Raw genomic sequence first — 26,450 nt, forward strand, 5'->3', positions numbered from 1 at the left:
GACCCCTTGCCACTGCAGCACCAGGAATGAGTGTGAGTGCCCCCAACCTGCACCAGCACCAAGTCCACATGCCTGCCTCATATCGCCTGACCACAGCCCTGTGCTAGGACAGTAGCAGCAGAGTCCCCTTCAAACCAGGGCTGCTGTGGGGACTATCATTATTTTATATAATATAAAAAGCTGCTGGAGAGCTTTAAACCTCAGCAGGTGTCAGCAATCTAAATGCATCCTGGCTGTAAAGTCTGAAGTCACTAATTTAATGAAGATAAAATTGGTGCAAAATCAGGCTCCCTGACTGAGACTGGATCTGCCATGCAAAATATCATGTCATCTTATTATAGAGAATTTTCATAATATAATTAATTAAGGGGATGGAAGCACCTGCTATTTGTTTCTGGATATTTGATTTGACCCAAGGAAAGTACTACATGGGAAAAAAAAAGAAATGCAAATGTGTTTAAAAGGTAACCATTTGATCAATTAATTTAAATAGCCTCCAGCTGTTGAAATGCTCGGTGTTTTGTCCAGTAGCATAATCTCATCCACACATGTTTACTTGATGGTACTTATAGCCAAATCCTTCCTTCTTTGACAATACCTCAAAACACCCGAAGTGCCTAGTAAACCAGATATCTTCCCAAAAGGACAATCTCTGGGCACATGCTCAAACCTCTCCTGGGGATATGATGGTCTAAATGACAGCATTTACACATTTCATATTGTTCTCTTGCTCAGCATCAACATATGTACAGCAATACACACTGTTAGTGAGGATAATAGCATCTTTGCAGATTTTACTTTAGTCTTTATACTTCCTTATTAACAGATCCAAATCTAATCTTCTTTAGCTATGAGGTTCATCATATGAATATTAATACATTACCCAAAGATCTCATGAATATGAATTAGAGGGAAGACTTTAAAAAATAGAAAGCCATTTTAGGAGAACTGTTTTTCAGAGTGACACGGGTTCTAAATTAATCAGCATCTAGTGAACACAAATAACACCAGCCCTGTAGGGCAAAAGCTTGTTTAATAAAGTTATTTCAGTTGTGCCAGAAATTGAGCCAGAAAATGTCAAGTTTATACTGCTTGAAATACACAGCTGGACCCAGTAGGTAAGAAAGTAAAACACCAGAAAAACTAAGACCCCGTCATTACTATTCCTACCAAAGAGAAGGTCTGAACAAGCAACTTTTATAGACACCCAGTGGGACATCTAGAAGAACGTAGTAATTCCAGGCAATACAGTTTGGTTCTCTGCCACATTTCAAGCTCATTCATAACTCCATAGTCAAGGGTGGCCCTGAAAACTGGCTCAAAAAAACTTCAAACTGCTGACTTTTGAAAATCATGTGAACAGAACTTACAGTGAAGTCACCACCTCTTAGCTATAACCTCTCAGTAAATCCCTTGACAAAGCTGTAAACAAGACCTGAACAGAACATCTGGGTCATTTAAAAAATAAAATAAAGTAAAATAAATGATAAAAGAATTAGAAATCAATTTTCTGTCAGAGTGGCTCAAGTGTATTTCCTGTGTGGATGGAGCAAAACCGAACATCTAGAAGCAAGAGAAAGAGCTGGGGAATAAGAGAGTTTGTTTTGCCCTCTGTAAGACTGATAGTACTGGGAGTGTCCTCGGTACAGTGTAGAAGAGAAATGCTGGACTGACACAGAGCTCAAGCCCTGAAGCTCTAGAAGGAGCTGGAGAACTCTGGGAACTTTGTGAGCTTTCCATGACCTCAGGATATAACTCATCTTTCATTTTGCCCTAACACTTCTCCTTGAAGCATCCCTTCTTGTTAGCACAAGTCATTGCGAAGTCTGCTAACTTGAGACTATCCAACCATATCTCATTGGGTTTACATCCACTTTGCGTTGGCTTTACTCTGCTTTACATGGTTCCTAAATCTTCCCATCGTACAAATGAGTTTCATGATCTTTTTAGCAAAATGATCTGGTAGGCATTTTTTTTTCCCCTATACAAAACACCCATAAATAAACTTACCCAACTATTATACATTTATAAATAGGTTTTGCAATATGATCTTGCATTACTCACATTTTTCATCTCCCTCTATAGTTCTCATTTACCTGCAGGCTTCTGCAGCAGCAAGATCCACAGCTATGATGTTATGTAGAATCTCACTTTGAGCAAAGATATCTCAAAGAGCACATCTCAAAGAGCCTGTCAGGAAGAGAAAGATCTGTTTAAGGTGCCTGGGACACAAATCTGAATAGCCCTCCGATGGTGGAAAGCCTACAGCCCTTCCATGCAATTTAGCCCCGTTTCTCTCGCCTGCTGTACTGACAAAATAAGCCTTTCCAGCTGGAGCTGGTTCTGCCATGGAGTGGAAATGAAGCTCCCCAGAACCCACAGGAGCAAGCTGGAGAGCCGGCAGCCCGAGGGCTGATGTGCAGCGCACCATGCCGACGCCTGGGGGCCCCACCAGGCGTGCCTACAGCAGCTGCAGTACCGCCCTTCAGTCAGCAGGCGGCGGGAGCGAGCCCTCAGGGCTCCGACCGAACGGCCTCTCGGAGAACCGCTAAAAATAGAGATAAATCCGCTCGTTCCGGCTCTGCCACAGTATCCGAGGCTGTAGGAAAGACTGCATTTCGCCGCCTGGCCCTAAAAGTGACAGCCGTACACCAAAAAATTACACTTTCCTGCGGGCCCTGCCGCCCAACATGGCCGACGGGCACTCGGGTTACTCGAGCACTACCACTCCCAGCATCCCGCGCGCCTGCCCTGTGCGCACAGATATGACTAGCTAGATGTGTATGTGCCTGTATGTTAAGGGAGCACTGGTACAGCGTTCACCAAGGCAGTCCTAAGAGCGGGGCCAATCAGCAGCAGACAAACTAATTCCTATTCGCTCTTAAGATGAAGCAGTAGCCTTCCCATAACACCAGGCTTTGTATTAATAACAGCCAAGCAAAGGTGAAAACAGCGTCAGTAGGAAATAAAATTTGCTATTAGGCACAATACTGCCTGGGTAACATACTGATATCTGCACAGGTCTACCTTAAAAACATGAATAGGGAGGGCAAACAGTAACTACTGTCAAAAAGCGCGCCCTTATTCCATGCAAGTACTAGACAAGCTTTTATCTTGGGATTTATGGAAAGCAAAGTATGGGCTAGCAAGAAGCTGTTCCTACCAGTCCTGATAGCAGGCTTACCTGTGGACACAAAGAATGCTTTAAATTCCATAAGGATGCTTAACACAGACTACCCCACTTCACTGCTCTGTTTTCTAAGCTACACAGGACCACTGCAGCCCAGCTCTACATAAGCCATTTCAGGATCAACAGCTGGGAGAAATGGGCACTAGCATTCCCTCTTCTCTATTAAATAGCTACTCCAGTTTTAGATCAGGCCCAGAGAAGCTGCCAGGCTCTCAAAGCAACACCTTGATTTCATTTTGTTTAGTCACTTGCTGGTAGGACCTGCATTGCGCACCACATGCAGAAAGCCAGACATCTGGTGAGCCAGGGCAGAGCAAAGGACAATTCTGTGCTGAGCCTTAAATCCCAGATATCCATAGCAAACAGGAAAAGGAACACAAGGCAGAATAAGTAAATAGCTGTAAAGCTTTGGAAGAATGCTGAAGTGCTGCTTCTTTACGTTAATGAATCTGCAAATGATTTTCCAGCAATAACACTGTTGATGGCACTATATTCCTGCTGACCCTAAGCATCCAATAGGAGGTGATACCCAAAGTTACATAGAAAAGAACAAGAGAGGAATAAGTGCTGTGCTCAGTTAAGAGCTGTGCTTGATAACTCTAAAAATCAATCCCAAGGCACAATCATTTCCTCCCCCTTTGGGCTGGAGCGTGTGGGTGTACATGAAAGGGGAAACCCTGCTCCTCACAGCTGTGGAGAGCACACAGCCAACAGTGAGCGGTGCCAACTCCTCCGCCCATCGGGGCTCCTATGCTCTGCCAGGAGCAAGAGGTGTGTCAGCAAAGAACGCGTGGCAGCAGCCTGCCTGCTCCTCACTCTTGCCTGTGGGACCGCAGGGCGCCGTGCTCAACCAGAGCCTTATTTCCACTCATGTGCCTCATGCTGCACAGCTGAGCCACGCGCAGCACGACACTGAATGTTTTCAAGCATTGCCGCTTGCAGTGTGCAGTGCTTCACAATGATTCCTGTTCAAGGGCAAACTCAGATTGCATCACTCACGTTCTATAAATGGAGAGTGCTAACAGCACAGCTTGAGCCGCTGGGAACGTTTTGTCCTAACTCACTTTGTTCTGTGTTTAAGATCCTTCACTAGAAGCACAAAAAGAACAGCAAAAATCTGTTTCTGAATAAACTGCTTAAATGATCAGAAGCCATTTAAAGTTTAAGGATGAGCGAAAGATGGGGCTCTGGGCAGCCTGACCTGGCGGGGCCAAGTAGCCCACAGTGGGGTTGGGGCTGGCTGTCTTTAAGGGCCTTTCCGCCCAGCCATCCTTTGATTCTATGATTCTATGACTAAATGTTAACTAAAAGATTAAGAAGCTCCACGAATGTGCTTAAGGGGCCTTTCAATGTTCAAGAACCTGACAGCCAAAGCTGAGCAGGTGGTGTTGCACATATACTGGCTCCGTAGTGAGACTGTCGGAGGGAAATGGAAACCACGCGGCGTTCCGTGCTCCTGGGAATACCGGGATTCGACACCCGAGACAACCACGGGGAAAACCCAGCGGGAACAGCACGGCGGCACGCCCCAGCCTCTCTCCTCCACGCCCCGCGCCCCGGTCGCTCCTCTCGGGGCGGGGTGAGGGCGGCGGGGGGGGCTCGGCCTCCATCTCCGCCGCCATTGGGGCCCTCGCGGGGCTGGGCCGCGCCGGGACGGCCCCCAGCGCCGCATTGGTCCGGCGGCCCCGCGGAGAAGAGGGGCGGGTCGGGCGGGAGCAGCGGCCGGAGAGATCTGGGGAGGTTCCGCCGCTCGCCGCCGGCTTCCCGGGTACGGCAGGAGGACACGGAGGAGAAGGTAGGGCCTCTCCGCGGCGCAGCTGGAGGAGGGAGTCGGGTTCGGCCGTTGCCTCCCCTCCCCTCTTCTGGGTGCGATCCTAACGGGTGCGGCGGGCGGGCGGGGCGGCCGCGGTCTCGTCCTGCGGCCATATCGCTGCGCTGGATGCTCAGCGTGCCTTGCGCGCTGCGGGGCGGCAGCCGCGAGTCCTCCGGGGCACGGGTGGGCTTTTGCGCTTTTCTCCTCTCGGTACGTTTCCATCTGCCGTGAGGCAGCCTCGCTGCAGGGAGGGTCACCCCACCGCTTGTTGTACGGCTTTGTCAGTAACGCCAAGCGCTGCGTTTCCTCGTCTATGTACACAAACCACTCCTTTAGGTTAAATACTCGGAGGCTGACAGGATCAGGCGGAGCCCCTCGCAGCAGATTTCCCCCCGCAGCCGGCTGCGGCACCCCCGGCCTGTTTTCCCCACATCGGCTTTTCTCAGTGTCTGCAGGCGTATTGCTTAGGAAAGAACAAGCTGTCCCCAGCCGAAAGCACAACTATTTACATCACAGCAGCCACAGCATGGTTTCGTGTTCCTTACTTGCAGAGGCAGCTGAAGAGCCCAATCATCATTGGGGTCCAAGAATCATAGAGTCTTTATGGTTGGAAAAGACCATTAAGACCATCTAGTCCAATCGTCAGCCCATCCCCACCATGAGCACCAAACCTTCCTGGTGGAAAAGGGCTTTTAGGAGGTGAAATTGATGGAAACAAACCCATTAATTAGCCCTGGATGTATCTTCCGATTCACGCTGTGGATTGTGGGAGCTCTAAATATAGCTACTGTCTCTTGCTCACCTCTCCAGCTGACAGAAGTGCAGGTTTTGCGAACTGGCAAGCTTTCAGTTTAGTTGAGCTGTGCTTGGCAGGAGGAAGTGAACGTGCTGTTGCTGCGACTCAAGGGCAACAGGAAACAAAAGAAAATATCAAGGAAGAAAATCAGTTATTAACTACCTGTGAGTATAGCGCAATAAGGGTGAGATGTTGCAGACGTCCAGGAGTAAAATGGAAAATCACTCATGGTGGAAACCATGGTTCATTCACATGGTGTTTGGGCCAAATTCATCCAGTGCAACAATATTGATTCCCAGCGTGTTTGGCATTGATTGAGTTGACCATTCCTCTGTAAATGCTAAATAAACACATCTTTCCTCACCTAAGATACTACATTAAAGATAAACAAGAGCAACCAAAGCAACGTGCTTTGAGCTGTGTAAGCTTACTGCGTGCCTCCAGAATGTTCATGTCACAGCCATTTTCTAATTGAGCAACTGCTCACCACGTTACCTTTACGATTGGTTTTGCAAGCACCCAGTTTTTGTCCGTGATTTAAAGAAATCGGTATAAAACCATGTGTCAAAATGCAAGATGCAATTATGATCTGAATCTGGAAAACACGATGGCAAGGCCATCATCAGTCCACAGTTATGTATCTCAAGGGTATAGATATTGCTCACTCTTTGCTGCTGGATTACATTAGACACTTCTGCCATCTTATGTATTTTTAATCTCTTTATTACGGTATGGAATACTTTTCACTCAATAGTTTTGCTCTTGGCGACTCTCCAGTACAAGCAAACATTTAGCAATAAGAGCGATCCCTCACTTAACTCTTATCAGGGTTAGTTACAGCGATCTGAAGGTCTAGGTCAAATCTATCTGGTGCAACAACATGGGCTTAATACCAAATGCACCGCAGCTCTTTTGAGTTTCATCATTTGGGCCTGTTACTCTGCAAATAACTAAGCAAATTGCTCTGCATTTTTCAGCTTGCTAGTTGGATCATTGTCAATGAATTTTATCTGTGCTGAGCCAACTGGTGTGTTTAATACATCCAAGCCAGAAGAGACATCTGAAAAGTCAGTGGAAAATCTTGCTTCCTGTGATAGCTTGGGGATTTCAGGGTTGGGTAGTGAAGAACACCAGGCAGAACAGCTAAAAGCTGCACAGACAGTGTTTTGTGAAGTTAAAGTGAGCAACTGTGCATATCTACAGACAGACTTAGCGGCGGCTCTTTGCCTTACGAAAAAAATAAATCATAATTCCCTTTCCAGTTCTGTTTTGAGAAGTACTACTCAAGTCCTAATGAAATGGGTCAGAACTGAATATTGTGCAGGAATTCAGCTCTTTAAAATCAAAAGCATGGATATTTTTTCCCACCCCCCGCAATTCACAGCATGTATGTTCTATCAATTACTTGAGCTGTACGCATGATAAACTCATTCAACAACCTTACCTCATATTTCCTACTTTTGATGAGATGGAACAAAGTCACTACCACCCTCATTAGCTCCATCGCAACCCCTGCCACCTCTGAAAATATGGGATATGACGGTGGAGGTGGCCAGTGGAGCTGCCTTGTCTCAATTTATCTGCAGCACTCCACATCAGAACTGTAACCGTGGGCTGGTCTGTGCAGGATTGTTTCTCGATGAGTCATGCAGAGGATCTGTAGCCTCTTCTAGGCAGTGCTGTGCTATGCACGATTAGCGGGCTCTGACTGGGAAATCGTTTCCTGAATGATGTAACTGATCGTCCCCCTTCCTGCGCTGATTCTTGATCAGTTTTCTCTTTGTTCTTGAAGACATTCCAGCTGCTGCATCTCTTTTATCCCTACGAATCTCTGCGAAGACGAGTTATGTCAACAGCTGCTTTAATCCATTTGGTAAGAAACGGAGGTTATCAAGTACGAAGGAGAGCCCTGCTGACATCCCGCCTCTTGCAAGACGAGAAGCGTACGACAGCCGAGTGCTGCATTTCCACCTACGAACGCCGGGCATCCCGCTTCGATTCAGACGGAAGTGGGCGGCCCGCCACGTGGGACACCTTTGGCATCTGGGACAATCGCATTGATGAGCCGATTCTCCTCCCACCTAGCATAAAGTATGGAAAGCCGATTCCAAAAGTCAACCTGAGCAAAGTGGGCTGTGCCAGCCATATTGGGAAGCGGAAGGAAAATGAAGACCGCTTTGATTATGCTCAGCTGACTGAGGATGTCCTGTACTTTGCAGTATACGATGGACATGGCGGGGCAGCAGCAGCAGACTTCTGCGCTAAGAACATGGAAAGATGTATCAAGTAAGTGTGTATCGAGTGAACGTGCGGCTTATGACTTGCAGTAGAGCCTCCCTCCTTACAACCAAAAGGGAATCTGTGTGCCATATGTTGCTGCTAATTGTCCCAGGTTGTATAGCCATCTATCCCTACAGGGACAGCAGGAACACGAAAAAGGAGTAATTCCAGTACTTCCCATTGCAACAGATGTGGTGTGATCTACTTCTCTGTGTGTTCCCTGCCCAGGAAGTGAGCCTGGAAAGACAAGAAAAGAAAATGTGATTGTACCTACCAGGAGAGAGCAGGGAATACAGAGCATGTGAATTACCTGTTGTCAGATGGGGGTTACGTGATCACAGTGGTGATCTCTCTCTGATGTGTGCCTGAGTGTTGGAAGAGGCACTTTACCTGTTTGCAAAATTAGAGGGTTGAGCTTTCAGTGCAAGTCATTAATAAAGCAGTATTACATTTTTACTGTAATCTAGCATTATTCAATACACACGGGGAGGAAATAAGTCTATGAAAGAGACTGATGAAGGTGAACACTTCTTGGTAAGAAGTCTAATTTTTTTCCACTGTTTGTTCCCAGGGAATTTGCTGCTCAGGAGGAGAACTTAGAAAAAGTTTTGAACGATGCTTTTCTAGAAATAAACAAAGCATACGAAAGGCATGCTCAGCTGTCTGCTGATGGTAGGTAAAAAAATATTCTACTCTTATGGGCGTGGGGAAAAAGAGGCTGGTTATTTGCTTGGTAGTTTTGTACTAAGACTCAGCAGCCTGAAAACTGTTTTACTTAAGATAGGTTGTTGCTTGAATCACTTACCGTGAACTAAACAGTTGTGCTTTACTTCCCTGAAAATGAAAAAGCTATTACAAAGTCTAGGTCAAATTGACTGGGGGAGTTATTAATCTGAGCTTTAGCATAATCCACACTGAATTTATCTTAACATCATTTTGTCAAGAGCGGTGTTTGTCAAGTTATCAAGGAGTGATTTAAATTGGTAAGGAGCATAATCTTCTTGTGTGAGAAACACTGCCTTCTTTGGGCGGCTTTGTTTGTTTGTTTTCTTTCTGAAAAGTTGCTATTTCTTTGAGTGGAAAGGGACACTATCCAAAGTTCCCCTTTCTCACTTGGCTGCTGCAGCTTAGGAGGAACATAAGCCAGAAGTAACACAAACAGTACTGCTTCTGCACAGAGAGAATCACCAGAGCAGCTGAGTATGAAAGGGGAAACAACAGTCAAGGGGAAAACAAGATTCTCTGTGGTAAAGCTGGCACCAGCCCCTTTAGATTTCCTTAGTTTTGGCTGTTTACCAAGTTCTCGTATATACATATAGAGACTATGCACATCTGAAATTCCACTCACAGCAGTTGGAGCTTATAGGGAGTAATTTGGGAAGCAGATAGAGGAGTTAGTTCACCTAGTGTTTAAATAAACAAAAAGAAAACCAAACCCAAACAACCTGTCTCAGTGCTGCTGCAGATACTGGCGGTGCAACAGGACCTTTAGGGAATGAAGTTACACTGTGTCCTTGGGGCTACTTCCACTTCTTTTAAGCACTTGGTGAAAACAGTCTAGTAACAGAGTGGTTTCCTGCTCTTAAAGTGCTAACCAAAACTACCTAGGCTTAAGTATTTCCTGGCTGGACAAGTTGCCTGACTGTTGCAGCACTGTGAGGGATGTACAGCTTTCCTCTTACCTGGTAAGAGCTAACATATCAGAAAAGATAGTGTTTCTCAGGTTCTGAAATGCAGCCCTTAAAAAGGAGGTATTTAATCCGTAAAGCTCATCTTTCCATTATAACCTATTTTATTTCCAAATACTGGAAACCAGCCCTGTTGCTTAACAAGAATAATAGTGGGGTAAAAAACCCAAAGTCATTTTTGACCTGTGAACTCAGTTTTAACTGAGCTAATGATAGGGATATCAGTAGAGCAGATGAGCTTTGGATCCAAGACTCTCCCTGCAAGCCCAGATTAAAAAACAAACAAACAAACAACACCTGCAGGCTCGTGTGCTTCTCTGGATCACGACCTTTTACTTTCTGTGATTTGTTCTATCTGCACCCTACCCAGTCCATTTGTTATTAAGGCAGTTCTTTATTTTGCTCATGCTCAAGTTTCAGAGCATTTCCTTGAGGAGGATGTTTGGGAACGATACTGGGTATACTGTTGTGCTAATCTGAACTCGGTTTCCGATTATAGCATTCTGTACTTGAGACATAATGAATTGAGTGAGAAAGATATTTAACAAACAAGCTGTACAGCAAGCTGGGCATTTTGGAATTCCTCATAGGATTTTATCATACCATTTAACTGACTAATCGGGGCTGCTCACTGAAACATAATGCAAATGCCAGCATATTTATGTAACAGTCATCGAGATACTGAACAAACCTTCTGCATTAAAAAAGCTTGATGACCAACAAAATAGAAGGGAAAAGCAATTGCTTAACATCCACAGGGGCCACATCCTACAAAGTACTCAGTGTTTCTTAGAGGGGCTGAATGCCTGCATACTCTTCTCACAGGAGCCAGTGGGATCTAAAAGTGCCCAGTGCTCTTGACTGGTTGCCCAGCTGAAAATAAAGCTAAAAGGCAAGGAGTGGAGAAATGGGGCACACAGACAAGTGCAGTTTTCTGAACAAAGCAAACTTTTTGCATATCTCTTGATTTAAAAAGTTTAATGCTTGTTTGACTGTTTGGTGTGGATATTTTTGTCATTGCTGCTCATTTGAAAGTTATGTAAAATTCAGTGTTTTGCATGTATCCTTGTTAGAAGACTAATTCCAAACTGATTCAGTTTGCCAGCAAAAGTTCTGAATAATTGTGGCTGTTCTAGATGCGATGGTCAAAGTTTCTCAGAGATAGTGGTCAGTGGTGTAACACAGGCCATCTGGCATATGCTGGATGCTCAGCCCCCTTTCAGATCCCTGCCAGAGCTGATGAAGTGCTGAAAAATAGCTTACTTAGTCTTGTTCCCATAGACAGCCCTGCCAGGGCTCCTTTCACTGTATTCTGTAAAAGGCAGGGTGGATGATCAGGGTGTTCAGATCTTTACTAACACACAACCAGCTTTGAAAATGAATGCCCAGGTGTTCGAAGAGATGGAATTGCCAGGACATGACTACGGGAAAACCCTGTAACCAAAATCTGTGAAATTCTGGCTAACACAATGCTTATGATGATATCTAGAGGGGAAAAAAAGAACATATTATGGCAAAAATTTAACAGGACTAGAATATTAATTGTTGGAAAACATTGCTTTGTCTTCCAGGATGCTGCCCTTTCTAGACCAGTTTACAGTTGAAAAATATTTGAAATTAGAGTTGAAAAACAAGTAGAATAATACCTTATTTGTGTTCTCAATAAAAATAAAGGCCTATGCATGTGTTCCAGTACTGCTACCATGCTTGGTGTGTGGGCTCGCTAGTGCTGTTGGACTGCTGTACTGACCTGCAGGCTGTTCCTGTATTCCCTCTGACAGTTTCATTCAAAGGCATAAGAAACCTTCTTTTGGAAGCCATCCACCATGTAAATAACTTATAATCATTAAGAGGTCAGAGATATGCCTGAGTCTTGAAGCATGGTGTTCAATATCTCTTCCGAAACTCATTTTCATTCACTTCCACACATTCAGGTATACCGTTAAATCACTGCTAAATTAACATACAGGACACAGTAAAGGAAGTTCACAATCAACCAACACATCACTATCCAGGGAACAAACACTAATAGAGATGGACAGTTTTCTGTTACATTGGACATGCTCAAGGAAATTAGGACACTGCTCTGGAGAAATGGAAAACAAACCCTGCCTTAGCCTGGTGTGGTCCTGCAAGGTAAATGCTGCTGCTTCTGTTCACTGCAGGCACCAACCACCACTCGGGGAAAATAACAGGCAGGCAGTGTTTCCATCAACCTCCCTGCTCACTGCATCTAGCTCTGATCACATTGACCACTCGCTTCTGGAATAGCCACCTTGTTAAAACATAGCCAAGTATTACCTGATGTGTCTACATTTGAAAGGACTTCCTGGAAAATTAATGTGCTGAGCAAACAGTAAAAGTATTTTTAAAATAATCATATTTACAAAGTAGTATTTAGATTTTTTTTAAGTTATTGTTTGAATATATGATTATTTTTTCTTTGAATATGTTAACCTGCAACACTGAGGAAAAGGGAGAGCTGCAGAAATGGTTGCTTACATATTTCATAATGCCATCAACATCATAAAGACCCCTTTTTTATCCAGAGGTTTCAATAATTACCAAATCAAGTTAGACAACAGTAACTACAGTATGATGGGGGCGTTTATTTTGCATGTTTGCCTGTGGATCAGGAGTCGTTCAGTGCCTTCATTAAAATGGCCCCACTTTAGTTGACACAGTTTTGAACTCTCAGTTTATATATATATACACATATATTTACATATGTAAACTACCTTGGGAAAATGGGCCATATTTTGAATATTTTCTGTAAGGTGGCTGCTCTCTTATGAGACAGTCATATCTGGCACTGTATGTTTGGTTGGTTGACTGTTTAATTGGACACTTACCATCAGCCCCACAAAAAAAAATCTATATCTGTGGCCAAAGATGCAGTCTCCATTATGGCCAGATAGAATGTTATACAGCTCATCCAGGCCCTTCCTCTGTAGAAGACACTGTGGGCGAACCCAAAATGACTATGTGCCCTGTTTTGCAGCCCTTGTCCTTTCATCTCCAGTGTTGCAGGTTTATTTTGTTTGAACAAAGTCCCTGGGTCAATTTCCTATTTGCCTCTGTGTACGTGTTATTTGTGGCAGACACTGTACCTGGTCAGCAGCTCTAGAACTGGAGGCCCTGGACACTATATGCTGGGCTTCAGTGGAAAGAGAGATCTGCTTAATTTTGTCCCAGGTGAAGGAGTCCGGCGGTTCCTAGCCTGGACTACTGGAAGGTTCCCACATCCTCTTTGTCACATTAGTTGAGATGACTTGCAGTAAAAAGTGTCCAGTGAGTGTTAAGAACCTATTGAAAGATCTTAGTTTTATAGTGATGTTGTTAGGTAAACGAGATAAACTCTTTTAATTTTAAAAATGAGTACACGTGCTGATGCAATATATTTTTGTGTTATTAAATAACCTAGCAGCGGTCATAGTAAAGCATTAGAAATGTTATCCCATCGTCACTGCTGTGTTTTGGAACTGTGTGAGGGGTCACACGATCCCTTCAGCCTGACCAGATCCACATTCTTCCACCCCTACCTGATGGTGGTTCAGTTTCAGAGAAGAAAGCATGAGCGGCATTTGTTTTCCTCAGAGTGCAATTTAGCAAGCAGACATTTATCAGACACAAGTTGGTACAGCCGTTACCACAGCTCTGTGTTTCTGTACCTTTGAGGGATCTTCCGTACCATCCTCTGCTTCCTTATAGTGGGTCTGTTGGCTTTAAGAATTGGCACTGTAAAGATGAGCGCTCAACTGAATGACCAGAGGTGTGCGGTCAGTCATGTATTACAGACTGCAGACCAACCTATTCTGAAACCACATGTGTTTGTCAGCATAGTTCCAAAACAAGTGATGAGATGGGAAGCTAGTAGCATTAAATTTAATGTCTAAATAAAATATATTTTCTGCAAAGTAAAAAGGGCAGTTTTAAGTAGGTTCTTCATTTTACTTCTTTTAGCTCTTGGCTAAAACAGGTATTTTACTGGCTTTACTAAAATTTCTAATCACACTGCTACTTGTTATTATCATATTTTATAATATACCTCAAAATGAGCCTGCACTCGTGTAGTCCTTGCTTCAAAGTAGAAACAAGATGTCAGTGCTTACCTGAATGCTCAAGAACCTACTGGCATCTATGTGGTTTTGAATCCTGCAGTCTGTATCACAGCTGGAACATAAGTCCAAGGTGCATTCTGTGTCACCATAGTGGATATTCACTGTGCACTTGTTGGTTAAGTCAGTTAACCAAGTCACCACAGCGGTAATAATACCTGTTTTAATTAATAACACAAGCTTAGTTTATATGGCTTTGTGGGGTTTTTTGTTTCGTTTCAACAACTCACTGCTTTCATCTGACAGCAAGGCTCCATGCACCCATCAGGGTGCTGTGCTGCCCACCCCAGGCCCTTCCACCATCCCAGGTCAGTGCCACAGAGCCAAAGGCAGGAGCACGTGTAGTGCAGAGCTCTGCAGAAGTGGTGGTGGGAAGATCTTCAATCATTACTTACATGAAAATAGGAATGTAGCTAGGGATTCTCATTGCTAAATGAGCCCCAAACCTCTATCTGGAAGCTAGCTTTTAAAACCTGTTACTGGAACACCTCAGTGTACAATAGGCCTCCAGAGGGCCTTTCAGAGGCCCTTGCATGGGGTGTGAGTTCTGGGCAATTGTTGTTCCCAGCTTGGCTTTTTACTGTAAGAGCTCAAGAAAGCAGGAGCCAGTGCTTTCCGGGCAGCTCTCCCTCACCAGTGCAGCATGATTTGCAGGAGAAGATGCTATCTACAAAAGTAGGTTCTTTCTTTAAAGAAAAAGCGAGTGGAAAAATGAGGGCTGGGCAGTTCTGGCATTTCCCTCACTTGGGATAAATCTTCACACCTTTTCTGAAGCAGGCAGACAAACTTGTTTTCCCCCTTTTAAAGCACAGGTTGCTTTTTTCCCCTGAGCAAGTTTGCTTGCAGTAGTCACTGCAGCCAGGTCCCTAAAACAGTCAGCTTAGATCACTCTTCCCCCCCACCCCGCCCTGTAAGAGGAGGAAGCCAGCAGCTAGGACTCCAGCTTGTCCTCTAGGCAGTAAATGTCAAATGATCCCACCAGCGTACAAGGGCAGATTGCCCAAAGGCATGTATGGCTGCTAGGTGACTTGCACTCATTTGCATTGTAATGCAAGGCGAGGAGGAATCCAGCTCTGCTTTACTGCTGCAACCTCCAACAAATCTGCAGGGCTGTTAGAGAACAGAGTCCCCTTCTAAAGAAACGCTGCACTGGCTGGCAGAGCCTTTTGTCTCTTGACAAGCCAAGGGGAATGAGAGGGAGATTATTAATAACAACAGCAACTAGAGAACCCCGCAGACTGTGGCCAGGAAGCGATCTGGAGGTTTTCTTCTGCTGAACTACATGCAGCTCCAATTGCAATTACTCAGCCATCCACTTTGCTGCCTCACAGGAGGAGAGAACCATCAGCCTTCTGGTGGGCTACCAGTGCTGACTGTGCATAGGGATAAAGACAAGAACCTCATACCTTGAGAGGAACTAGTAGGACGGAAAAGCTATTTGCTACAAAGTGAAAAGAAGCTACTGTATCTCATCCCGCTTTAATTCCACTCGCCCTCTTGCATGGAGCCCTGCTGTGGCACAGAAGCATTGACACTCTCCACTTTTCCTCCCTGTCACCCCATCCCAAGCCCTGTATGCATGTTTGTTTGCTATTTTTTTTTAACATATCTATAGCTCTAGTTTAAACTTACAGTTACTGGTAACGCAGAGCACAAGTTGTCCTTGTTTTAACTGGTTGACACTGTTGCTCTGTTATAAATGGTCCTGTGCTTTGAGGCAGTGATAAAATCTCTCTCTCTGATATGACATTTGTAGCAACTCTGATGAACTCTGGGACCACTGCAACGGTGGCCCTGCTGCGGGATGGTATTGAGCTGGTAGTGGCAAGCGTGGGTGACAGCCGTGCCCTGTTGTGTCGAAAAGGAAAGGCCATGAAACTCACCATTGACCACACACCAGAAAGGAAGGAGGAGAAGGAAAGGTACCTGTCGGTTTGTGTTGTGGCTTTCTGGGGAATGGCCTCTGGTGTGCTGTGCTGCTGTCAGGCTGTTCCTAGGAAAAAGGCTAGGGCTGAACACAGCAGTCCAAGATGGAAAAAGTGGCACAGCCCCAGTTAAGTCATCTATTTCCATTTCAAGAACTGGGGATTTATGAAGTCCAACATGAGCATAAACTGTCATTGTAGTAAGACTAGCAGAGCTAGGACTGGGTACTGAGCTGTGACCACGTGGTTCAGAGACTCATTCAAGAGTTCCAAGGGATATCCAAGATGTAAAGAAATATGCTATAGTTCCCAGGGCAGCACTCAGCCCTCTAAATCCTATCCCTTCTATGGAGCCCTTCAAACAGGGCCTCTCAGCTCAGGTCTTTGGTACCCCATCTCACATCAGCAGATAGTGGCAGAAACTGCAGCTACAGACAGGGGGAATGGTCTCAATCTGTAACTCACCTTCTCTTTCTCTCTTGTGCCTCTGGACAGGATTAGGAAGTGCGGTGGCTTCGTTGCCTGGAACAGTTTGGGACAACCTCATGTGAATGGTAGACTTGCAATGACGCGGAGCATAGGAGATTTGGAACTTAAAAACAGTGGTGTGATAGCCCAGCCAGAAACAAAAAGGGTTCAGGTAAAAGAAAGCCTGGTTCACAGGCACAGCAATTGGACTAAGGGGCAACAAAGCTATCTGAAGCAGGTGGTGGTACCCACACAGTTTGGTCAGGTGGAACCTGACCAGGCTTTGGTTTTTACTTGTGGTGAAATAACCCATAATCAGCTCTACGTAACTTATCTCAGATTAACACTAACAAGGTAGAAGAGAATCTGGTCCTGACAGTAAAGTCAAGAAGGTCAACTTTTGAATCCCTGTTATCACAGTATAACATAGGATAACAGAAGAAAGACTGTGTGTGATATCCATTACTGAAATACAAAGGTGTCATTCTGTTTGGGTCTCGTGGTATGACACCTACTTTCAAGGTTAATGCTGGTACAGAGCTGCCACTGAGAAGTAGGTGGGATTTGGAAGAGTTACGTCACTGAGGACAGCAGAATTTGTAATGGGTTACATATCTGGGAGGAAGGGAAAAGGAAAGGGCAGTTGCATGCATCTTACCGTAGCTTGCAATTGTCCAGGAAACAGATCAACCACCCATAAGGTATTCAGCACAACCACGTTCATTGTTTTGTAAAGAGAACAAAGTCCCTCCTCTCAACTCACACTGTTTGACATTTTCCCCCAATGGATTTACCAGTCCAACAGAAAACTCTGTCCATGAGGACTGAAGGGCTCAGGAGGTGACTGCAGTGCTAACATGTCTTCACTGAAATCCTCATGGGTAATGAATGGCTCTGGTCTTCTGGCCTCACTGTATCCAGAGGGATAGAACTATCCTAGAACTATTAGTCCTCATACAGAAAGCAGGGGAACAGGCAGCACTCACAGAAAAGAGTACTTTGCAACAAAAGGTAAAGAAATCAAAGCAGCAGTTTTGCCTCACAGCACTCTCCTCACTTTTGTGCACACTTCGTACCTTTATTGCAGTTGCATCATGCAGATGACGGCTTCCTGGTCCTTACTACAGATGGTATTAACTTCATGGTGAACAGTCAGGAGATCTGTGACTTCATCAACCAATGCCATGATCCTGCTGAAGCTGCCCATGTTGTTACTGAGCAGGTAATGCTAGGGTTTCTTGAAGCATCAAAGTGCCACATCCTTGCAGGGACACAGGGCCATCATTTCAATTAATGTGCTTAGTTCTTTGTCCACAGAACTGCTGAGAATGTCATCAACATAGGCAAAAAACAGCAGTTTCCTATTGGAGGTTTTGGACAGTGATATATTCCATGGAAAGCTCTGAAGCATGCATGAGCCTGCAGTGTTGGAGCTGGGAAGAAGCAAGGAAGTCTCAGAGCATGCTGTCCTATGTGGAGTCAGACAGTTGTTCCCTTTTCTGAGCAGGATTGTGATGCTGACAATTTATTTCTTCCTCCAGGCAATACAGTACGGCACTGAAGATAACAGCACAGTTGTCATTGTGCCATTTGGAGCGTGGGGAAAGTATAAAAACGGCGAGATCAACTTCTCCTTCAGCCGCAGTTTTGCCTCCAGTGGGAGGTGGGCGTGAAGACCTGACACAGCTATAATTTCCTGCAATAACCTGGATACAACGTGCTGTAAGAGAACACATCCATCTGTTCATAGGTTGACTTGGTGTCTTGTCCATCTCTTCTGTTGCCAGCTATGGAAGATGCAACTGCTCCTTTGGTGCGTAATTGCTGCTTAGAGCTGATCGCATTTTACTGTGTTTATTTATTCAGATCAGCACTGGGTTTCTAGTCCCAGCAGCTCCGCACACCATTTCATTAGCACAGACAAGTCTCTGGGCTTGAGCTATGACACATTGGTTTCATCCCAACTCTTGTTACCCAGTACTTAGTTACCCGGCAGCTGTGAAAGTCCGAGACTGAGCCATGCGGCATTTTCTTTGTACGTTAATACACAGGGGAACAAATGCAGTGTTCTTAGCAAGACAAAAAGGGAGTTTGTTGTTTTCCTGTACCGTGCAGCCACCCGAAGCTCCCCCACGTTTCAGGAGAGGGGGAAATGCCAGAAGCAATTAGCCTGTGGTTATGTTCTGGTGCCAGGGGCATTCCATGTAGCTGAATGGCATCCCAATAGAGCACTGCTTTGCTGGGCTTCAGGCTCTCTCTGCTATTACTTGTGATCCTTCAGTTCCAAGGAGCCACATGCTGTTGGACAGATGGGAACCCATTGGGCCCAAAGCCCCTACGGTCTCGGTGGACCATGCAGCAGCCTCTGGCACCACATTGCTTTCAGTGTATTGGTGCCCAACAAGAGCACGTAGAAGGGGTGAAAAAAGCAGCCCATTTTTGAATTTCAGAGACTATAATCAATTTGAATGTCTTTTTTTTCTTCTTTTTTTTTCTTCTTAAGAAAAGGGAATTGTTTGAAAGAGCTTTCAGTTCAAGATTCTTTGGAGGTGTGAAACAGGAGAGCTCATTTCTTCATATGTGAAGATTTTCCTGCCCTTTTTTCAGTTAGTTGTAGTCTCCTGGTAGCACAAAGACAGCTGTAAAATGCCCAAAGCAAGAAAGCTAGAGAAAGAAGAGAATATTTTAGCAACGTATGGCAATTTTGGTTAAGTTTTGGGCGTTGTTTTTACCAGGCATCAGATAGTTGGCCACCAAAACGTAGCTTTATACTTCAAAGAAAAGATTTCACTTCTCTTTCTGGTGACAGTCTTTGTCCAGTGAGGCACAAAAGGCCAGAGCCCTGAGCCAGTTCGGTGTTGCTGTGATACAAGCTGCTGGTGACAGGTCAACAGCAGATCAAGCTGTTCCACATACCTCCTTCAGCCTCAGTTCTCCCTCACCCAAAATCAGTCGTGCATCTCCTGTAGCCTCCAAATTGCCCCATTGTGAGAAAATACGAGCAGAGAAAAGTGAGGCTTTTCCCATGTAGACAACGTTAGATTTTGTTCTGTGAGTGTTTCCAACAGCACAACTGTAAAAAAGCAAGGAAACCAACTGACAAGAACAAAATGTGAAAGAAATTGTCTGATACGAGATCTCCTTACAGCAAGGAAAAATATTTCTGCGATGCCTGCTCCGATTCTCATTTTCCAGCATGAAATAAGTATCTGCATCTTTTTTTAGCCCCTTCCAGGCCCATGGTTACAGCACAGTCATTCCATGTGTTCTTCTGGTGGCAGGCTTGGGAACACCCTGCAGGTCACAACATTGTACTGACAGCATTAATACTCTCCATACAGACAGTACAGTGGTTGTGTCCCATCACTTGGTGTGTTTATGTGGTGTACATAATGTGTATATTCTCTTGATGAGTATAAAGAGCTTGTGACTCAATATTTGTAAGTCTCTATCGTGTTTGGTGCTGTTGCCCAGGCAGGAGTGTTTAATGAGCTCATCATTAGTTTACAGTTACAATACCTTCTCCCTTCCCCAAACATCCCCAATTCTGTCTTCATATGAGATCAGAATGTTTGGTCCTGGTCTCTGCCTTGCTTACTTGAGGCAAAAGGGCACTTTTAATTGAGAACCTGCAATTCTTACCCTGCACAACCTGTAGCAAAAGCAGCAGAACACATCTTCTCCTGAGCACTTGTAGAGAGGCAGCACCTGACAGATGCTCAGCAAGCTGCTCCAGCAATGCAGTTATGACCCATTTGCACTGCACAGCTGACTCCTGCTGAAATAGTACGTGGTCCTAGCTAAGGGTTAACCACTCCTCAGTCTTACTCTGGGCTATAGTCAGCTTTGGTTTCAAGTGTCAGACAGGCATGAGCAGCAGAGTAAGGATTTGGACATGCCTCATCAACGCTGCTTGGTGCCAAATGCTGCTCATTCCTGTTTGGCCATCCTTCCAGCTAGCCAGATGATATCAGGGCCCCCCCGGGTGCTTATAACAAATACACATTGATTTTTTGAGCTGTGCTGGGTACTTGCCAACCTGAATACATGGAATCAAATGCAGGGTGGTAATGAATAGCACTGCAGGTGTTTTGAGGAATGGCCTGGGCTGATGGAGTAGCTTCTGAGCTCTGACCAGTATGTAAAAAGAAGTAATTTTTATACTCAAGGGAGTACGGGAGCATTTTTTGTTTGATCCCTATCTGGTTCAAGGCTAGGTTGGATGGGACCCTGGGCAACTTGATCTCACACTTGGCAACCCTGACTGTGACAGGGAGGTTAGAACTTGCTAATCCTTGAGTTCCCTTCCAACCTGAGCCATTCTATGATTCTACCCTCATTAGGTAGCCTCATTTCAGAATAAAAGCAGTTGGGTGCTTCTGTTTTACAAAATAGAAGGCGGTTAGGTAAAGATACATCATCCCATCCAGCCGACTGCTCAAAGCAGCACTCATTTCAGAATTACGTGCTGCAGCAAAGCAGTGTCTACCGACATTGCTCTATAGAGACTGAAATGGGGTGGGAAGAGTTTGGCATGACAGCAGTCTGCCTGTGGAACCACCAGAACACACTGAAGTTGAAAGCTTACCAGTATGTGAAAACTTGCAGGTACTTTGTATGGCTACTAATGAATGTCACAAATAAATTAGAACATTTATCTAAAAGCTGGTTTATCTAAAAAGCAATAAGAGATGAGATCACAAAGACACATTTCTTATTCCCTGTCTGTTTCCTGCTGTTTTCTGCATCTCACTCTGAAGTCAATGAGCTACTAGTGAAGGCAGATTGCTTTGCCAAGTGGCCCAGTAATCCACCCATTCCTCTTTCCATTGCTAACAAAGTCGCTTTCACACTGGTTTGTGTGAATGCCTGCCTTCATGCTGTGCACTGCCAGACTTGGAGTATGTCAGAAACACCATTTGGTGCAGACCCTCCGTTACCAGGATCTTTCTCTTCCCAAACAACAGCCCTGCCTTTTCTTGCAAAGACAGTCATCTCCCTTTAGATTTATCTGCACCAAGCCTTGTTTTTCTTCAAGTCATCAGGAAGAACCTGCACGGTGCTGGGTGATGGGTTTTTCTGTCATTTGATACTTAATGAAGAAGCACTAGGACAAGTCACAGGAATTGCATTTTAGTCACAGGGCTGTTTTGGCACTGATGTTGGCAGAGTGAGCCATGAGGTGGGCATATGGCACTGGGATTCCCTTGGGTCAAGTATATAGTTGAAGGAATAAAGTCACGCCAACGCAAATGGAAACAGCTTAACAAAAGAAGTATTTCCTTGCCTGGACTCTCCTCGCGGACCAGTACTTTTTCTCACGGTAAAGGTGCTGCAGGAGGAAGGGGCTGAAACACCTTTAATACAGCATGCTCTGAACAGTCAATCACTTCTGGTTCGAAAAGCGCAGGGATGGTGAAGAATTGTGGAGCACAGTTTGTGGTTGAGAATAAGGATGGGGTGAGAAATTAGCAATGTTACCACCTGTTATCAACTTGGGGAAATGCAAATTCTGAAGATCTGGGGCTCACTGCAGGATTTCTGCTGGTGGAGGAATTAGGTCCTGAATCATCATTTCTGTCTCAACACGCAATGTGCTGTTTTCAAAGGCACAGCGGTTTCTACCTAAAGCAGTAGCACAAAACAGACACAAGTTTCATTGGTTTAACATTAATTTCTGTGGAATAGAATCATGTGGGCACTTCTAGGCCCATTGGTCACTTACCCAACAAGCTGAGCATATGGTATAGCACTCCCCTGCAGTTTCCTGGTTCTGAAGCTGCCGTTCCCCTGCTCTTAATGCAGAGCTATCAATGGGGATTCCCCTTTGCCTGGCATGTGAAGTGCTTGGGCAGCGGTGTGTGCCATAACTTTTACAGGCTGAAGTGCAATTGTGTACATTCATTGCATACTTTGCCTTAGGACAGTCCATAAATCCTGATGTTTAATGTTTATTTTTGGTGTAATCAGTGACCATAATTAATCTACTACTTCATTTTACTGAAGTGGGTTTTGTTTTTTTGTTTTGTTTTGTTTTTTCTTTTTAAACATTTGTTTGTCTTCAAATTTGTGACTTAAATCTACAGTGGAACAGACAAGGCTATACTGGAATGCTTAAATAAAGACCTCTAAAAGAATCAGCTTCTCACTGTGAATGTATTTTTCTTTGCCAACCACCAGAACTTTGTTTCTCAGGCTCTGCCATGGCTGTCCTGCGAGCCCCAGGCCCTTGCCTCTGCCATAAACACATTCACCAAGGCTCTGCCTTTCAATGAGAGGGTGCTGAGGCACAAGCTGCCCAGAGCAGCTTTGGATGCCCCATCCCCGGAGACACTCAAGTCCAGGTTGGATGGGGACCTGGGCAGCCTAACCTGGTGGGGGGCAACCAACCCATGGCAGGGGGTTGGGGCTGAGTGGGTTTTAAGGTCCCTTTCCAATACAACCATTCTATAGTTCTATGATATGATACGATACAAAGGCATTCAGCAGCAACAAGTGGTGCAAAGTAGCCATCTCTGTGCTCTGCCAACCTTCACTACGGCTTCGCTTTATCAGGGCTGTATGTTCCAACTTGATATTTCAGTCTCATATATTTTGATATACTCTGATTCCAAGAAATTAAAACGCCATCTCTCTAAATTCAAGTTTGCCTTAAAATATTTCATGAACCAGGAAAGCACCTGAAGTAGCTGTCAAAGAGAGCGATTTCACTCTGTGACACAGTGAAACAAGTTGGGCCCTCCTCAATACAAGGTGTTTTCACTTCTACATCAATTTGGTCATGGTGGGGATGAGTTGATGGTTGGACTTGATGATCTTAGTAATGTTTTCCAACCTTACTCATTCTGTTAATTCATGACTTTTCAGTTACTCTAAAGAAAAATAAATGGGGGTGGGAAGCAAAGACTGGCCAGGAGTTTTAGTTGTGCTGCAGAAGCAACATTGTGGCAAACATGACAACTTCTAATATTTACCATTCTTGAGCTGAACTCAAATCTACCTTCACTTTCTTTGAAGAAGACTTGAAGAAAGTCCTCACGCTTCCCTGTGGCTGAACTCCCTTCCACTCAGGACTACTGAAAGTTCTTTTTTGTTATCCTTTGTTGCCATTCCATTTCTCATCTCATTTAGGACCTTATCCACTTTAAGATACCTGTACGTATCAACCACACAGCATAGGGGTCCTGCAACTGCTGCTTCTTTAGGTGAATTTTTGGAGCTCAGCCAGCATATGAAGAAACCTGCTGGACAGCTTTAAGCTGCCCTTTCCTTACCATTTAGCAGCAGCTGGGAAGTAGCTACTGGGTTACTCTGTAAGGGTTACTCTGTAATCAGAACATTTGTCCCGTAATGAGTGTCCTGTGACCTGCTGGTTAATTCACACCGACAGGAGGGGAGAGGCTGCATGCGGGCAGCAGCACGGCTGTTCCCTGCCTTACAAGCAGAGGAGAGCAGCCAGGCATTATAGAAAGCAATGCTTGCCCTGACATGGGGCACTTGGAGAAGCTGTAAGCCACCTGCAGCCCTCCCCTAAACCGAACATCTGACAGAGACTCCCCAGTGCTGGATGTTGTTTCTTTTTTTTAAACACTTACACCCCACAGATTATCCATAAATGCTCTTTGCAATTCAGCACCAATACAAATTTCTACTAAGACCATTTCCTCTACAAAATTACTCTCTGCTCCTAATATTTCTGTGACTCTAACCCTTTCCTGCTTATTTGAACAAACAAATGCCAGTATGAGCTACTAGTGAAGATGCAGACCTGTACTGCTTGCAGATGTCAGCCAGTTCCAGTTAGGGAAGATCAAAGACATCTCTCTGCCTTGGACATTGTGAGTAAATCACTTTAACTTAGCAGACCCCATGACTGTATCATGCAGAGAATCTGCACTAAGCCTTTGGGCTTTTCTTCGGGAAAAAAAATCTGTCAAAGTCTCCAGTTCCCAGAATCTGTAAGGCAGCAGCTGATCTAGAAGTTATTAAAAGCTGACTACATGCAGTTTCTGACAGGTCTGTGTAGCCCTGGAAAGCTGGCTTCAGGAGCAGCTGCCTGGCCACAACCTGGCTCATGCTGAAACTGGGTTTGCTTTTTCCACGTGCAGCCTTTTCTGTGCCCGTTAGCTGAAAAGAGCAGCCCCAAGATGTAGTTAGCAAAGAATACATGGAAAGCCTACTGCGTTTGCAAACTAACCTGCTAGTGAACTTCACACTACAGGAGCCAAGCGCTTCAAGGTCCTGCCCTCCAGCTATGCATTTCTGAGGTGCTGCACACGGCCTGGCACCCGCTGGGTAAAAGAAAGGAGATGCTGCAATCAGAACAGAGGGACCCCACAGCAGACTGTGAAGCAGCAGCTCTACCAAAGCTGAGGGGGAGGTGAATTTAAATGCAATCTGCACATGCTTTCCCTCTCTTCAGACTGGGTCTCAACAGAACCCTTGGTGTTTTACCACAGGAAAAGCAAAGAGTTTTCAGCTCTCAGAACAGCAAGCGTTGCCCATGGCGAGCCTCAATCCCCTTTGAACATCTTTCACTTCCTCTTCCTTGAAAAAGCTGAGAAGCATCATACAGAGCCACATGCTTTCCTTCCATTAATGCCACATCCTACGTGAAGCTGGGCAGCAATGAAGAACTCCTGCTGATGGACCAGACCAACAGTCTTCCTCTTAAAGAGGTCTACAGGCTGCCCAGCAATGCACAGCCACACACTACTATGCCTCTGCCCCTAGCAGTAACACCCATCTGCATCCCACTGGTATGGCACAACCTGGGCTAGTCCCCTACAAGGCAGCAGCCTGTTCACCACAAAGAGCTGCAGCTCCAAAGGAAATGAAACACATTCAGTGTGGAACTGAACTAGCAACACTTAAAGAAACTGCTTCCCGCTGACTGCAGGCACATCACAAGGGAGTGCTGACTGAACCAGCCATAGAGAAAGGCTTACTGCAACACCAAGAGCCTCCCAGAGTAGGCTTTAGCCCATCTGCTTTCATCCTTACGTGTTCCTCACATTTACCACTGAAATTCAAGCTATGAGGAAGATCCTTCTTAGGCAAGAAATCACTAAGTAGCTATTGAAATTTGACTGCAGGAGTTCGTTTTTTTTCAATAACTTCTTGATCTTATCAGTACCATTTTATACTAAGAAAGTTTACAAAATATATAGCACAATATTCTTCCCCACATCTAGAATGGCAACATGTAATAAAACGTTCACTATAATGCACCGAACCTTTCTCAAACGTGTGTGTGTTGTTGTTTTTTTAAAATTTATTTTAACATCCCTTTCTGTAGTTCATGCAAACGGTGGGATATTCACACAAAGGAGGCTACAACTCAGCTTTGTGGCTGTGTAGGAAATACCTCTTCAGTGTGTTGCCTGTCCACTCCATCACTGTTTGTTCCGTTGCATTACTGAGAGAAGTGGGAGGAAACACGTAGCCAGACGTCTCCAAGCCAAAGACCTTCAGCAGCAAAGCTTTACCTATGAGCAGGTTTGACCAAGTTATCTCATTGCCATTGGCAAAGTTTTGAAAGAATGAATCTCCTACAGCAAGAAACAAAATGGAGGCTGCTCCTGAAACAAGGCATGGTCACTGGCTATAGACCGAATCAGTGGGAGCACGTATCAGAGAGATGGAAAAAAGTTATGAAAATTACTCATGGCACTAAAACTAGAGGTTCTTAATATCATCCAGAACACTACATGAAATTGAGCACAGGTTTGCTAACTTAATGTGGTATGGATCTACGAAGAAGGCTAGTGCATTTTTGCCAGTAAGAAGAAAATGCTGAATTTCCCTTACAGCAAGTTGTTCTGCTGCACAGACCAGCCTGGAGCTGCAAGTACGAGGGCATTTTTCCTTGACAACCCCAGACCCAGCACCCTGACTTCAGAGTGCTCTACTGGCTCAAGGTGCTCTCCGCTGAAGCTCTTTTGTGACCTGCTCTGTGGCACATCTTAGCTGGGCTAACTACAATCACAAAGCACACTTAAATACACGTTAAACACCCCCTTCCCGCCCCACAAAGCTTTTGTGAAATCAGTTTGTGCTAAATGCAGTAAGCACAGATGGTTAATAACATCGCTTGAAGGTACTTTTATCTTACAGCTAAAGAAATCACTTACTGACAAGCACTAAAAATGCAGTGTGAGTTCTGGTGTTAA

At 44.9% G+C, this 26,450-nt stretch overlaps 1 protein-coding gene across 1 annotated transcript; it reads left to right on the forward strand.

Annotated features, from left to right (window-relative positions):
- The first annotated feature begins 4,836 nt into the window (after window positions 1-4,836).
- Window positions 4,837-22,419, forward strand: PPM1K (protein phosphatase, Mg2+/Mn2+ dependent 1K). Its single transcript, XM_072336823.1, has 7 exons — window positions 4,837-4,985; window positions 7,592-8,085; window positions 8,651-8,751; window positions 15,642-15,807; window positions 16,306-16,450; window positions 17,366-17,500; window positions 17,820-22,419. Exons 2-7 carry the CDS (start codon window positions 7,646-7,648, stop codon window positions 17,949-17,951), a joined length of 1,119 nt encoding a protein of 372 aa, XP_072192924.1. The 5' UTR covers window positions 4,837-4,985; window positions 7,592-7,645; the 3' UTR covers window positions 17,952-22,419.
- The last annotated feature ends 4,031 nt before the right edge of the window (window positions 22,420-26,450 follow it).

The sequence above is a fragment of the Excalfactoria chinensis genome, chromosome 4, assembly GCF_039878825.1.
Source record: "Excalfactoria chinensis isolate bCotChi1 chromosome 4, bCotChi1.hap2, whole genome shotgun sequence".
Classification (NCBI taxonomy): domain Eukaryota; kingdom Metazoa; phylum Chordata; class Aves; order Galliformes; family Phasianidae; genus Excalfactoria; species Excalfactoria chinensis.

Coding starts and splice junctions, on each gene's coding strand:
- PPM1K (XM_072336823.1), top strand. CDS start 7,646: ATGTCAACAGCTGCTTTAATCCATTTGGTAAGAAACGGAGGTTATCAA. Junction 8,752..15,641: donor TGCTCAGCTGTCTGCTGATG/GTAGGTAAAAAA, acceptor TGACATTTGTAG/CAACTCTGATGAACTCTGGG. Junction 17,501..17,819: donor CCCATGTTGTTACTGAGCAG/GTAATGCTAGGG, acceptor TTCTTCCTCCAG/GCAATACAGTACGGCACTGA.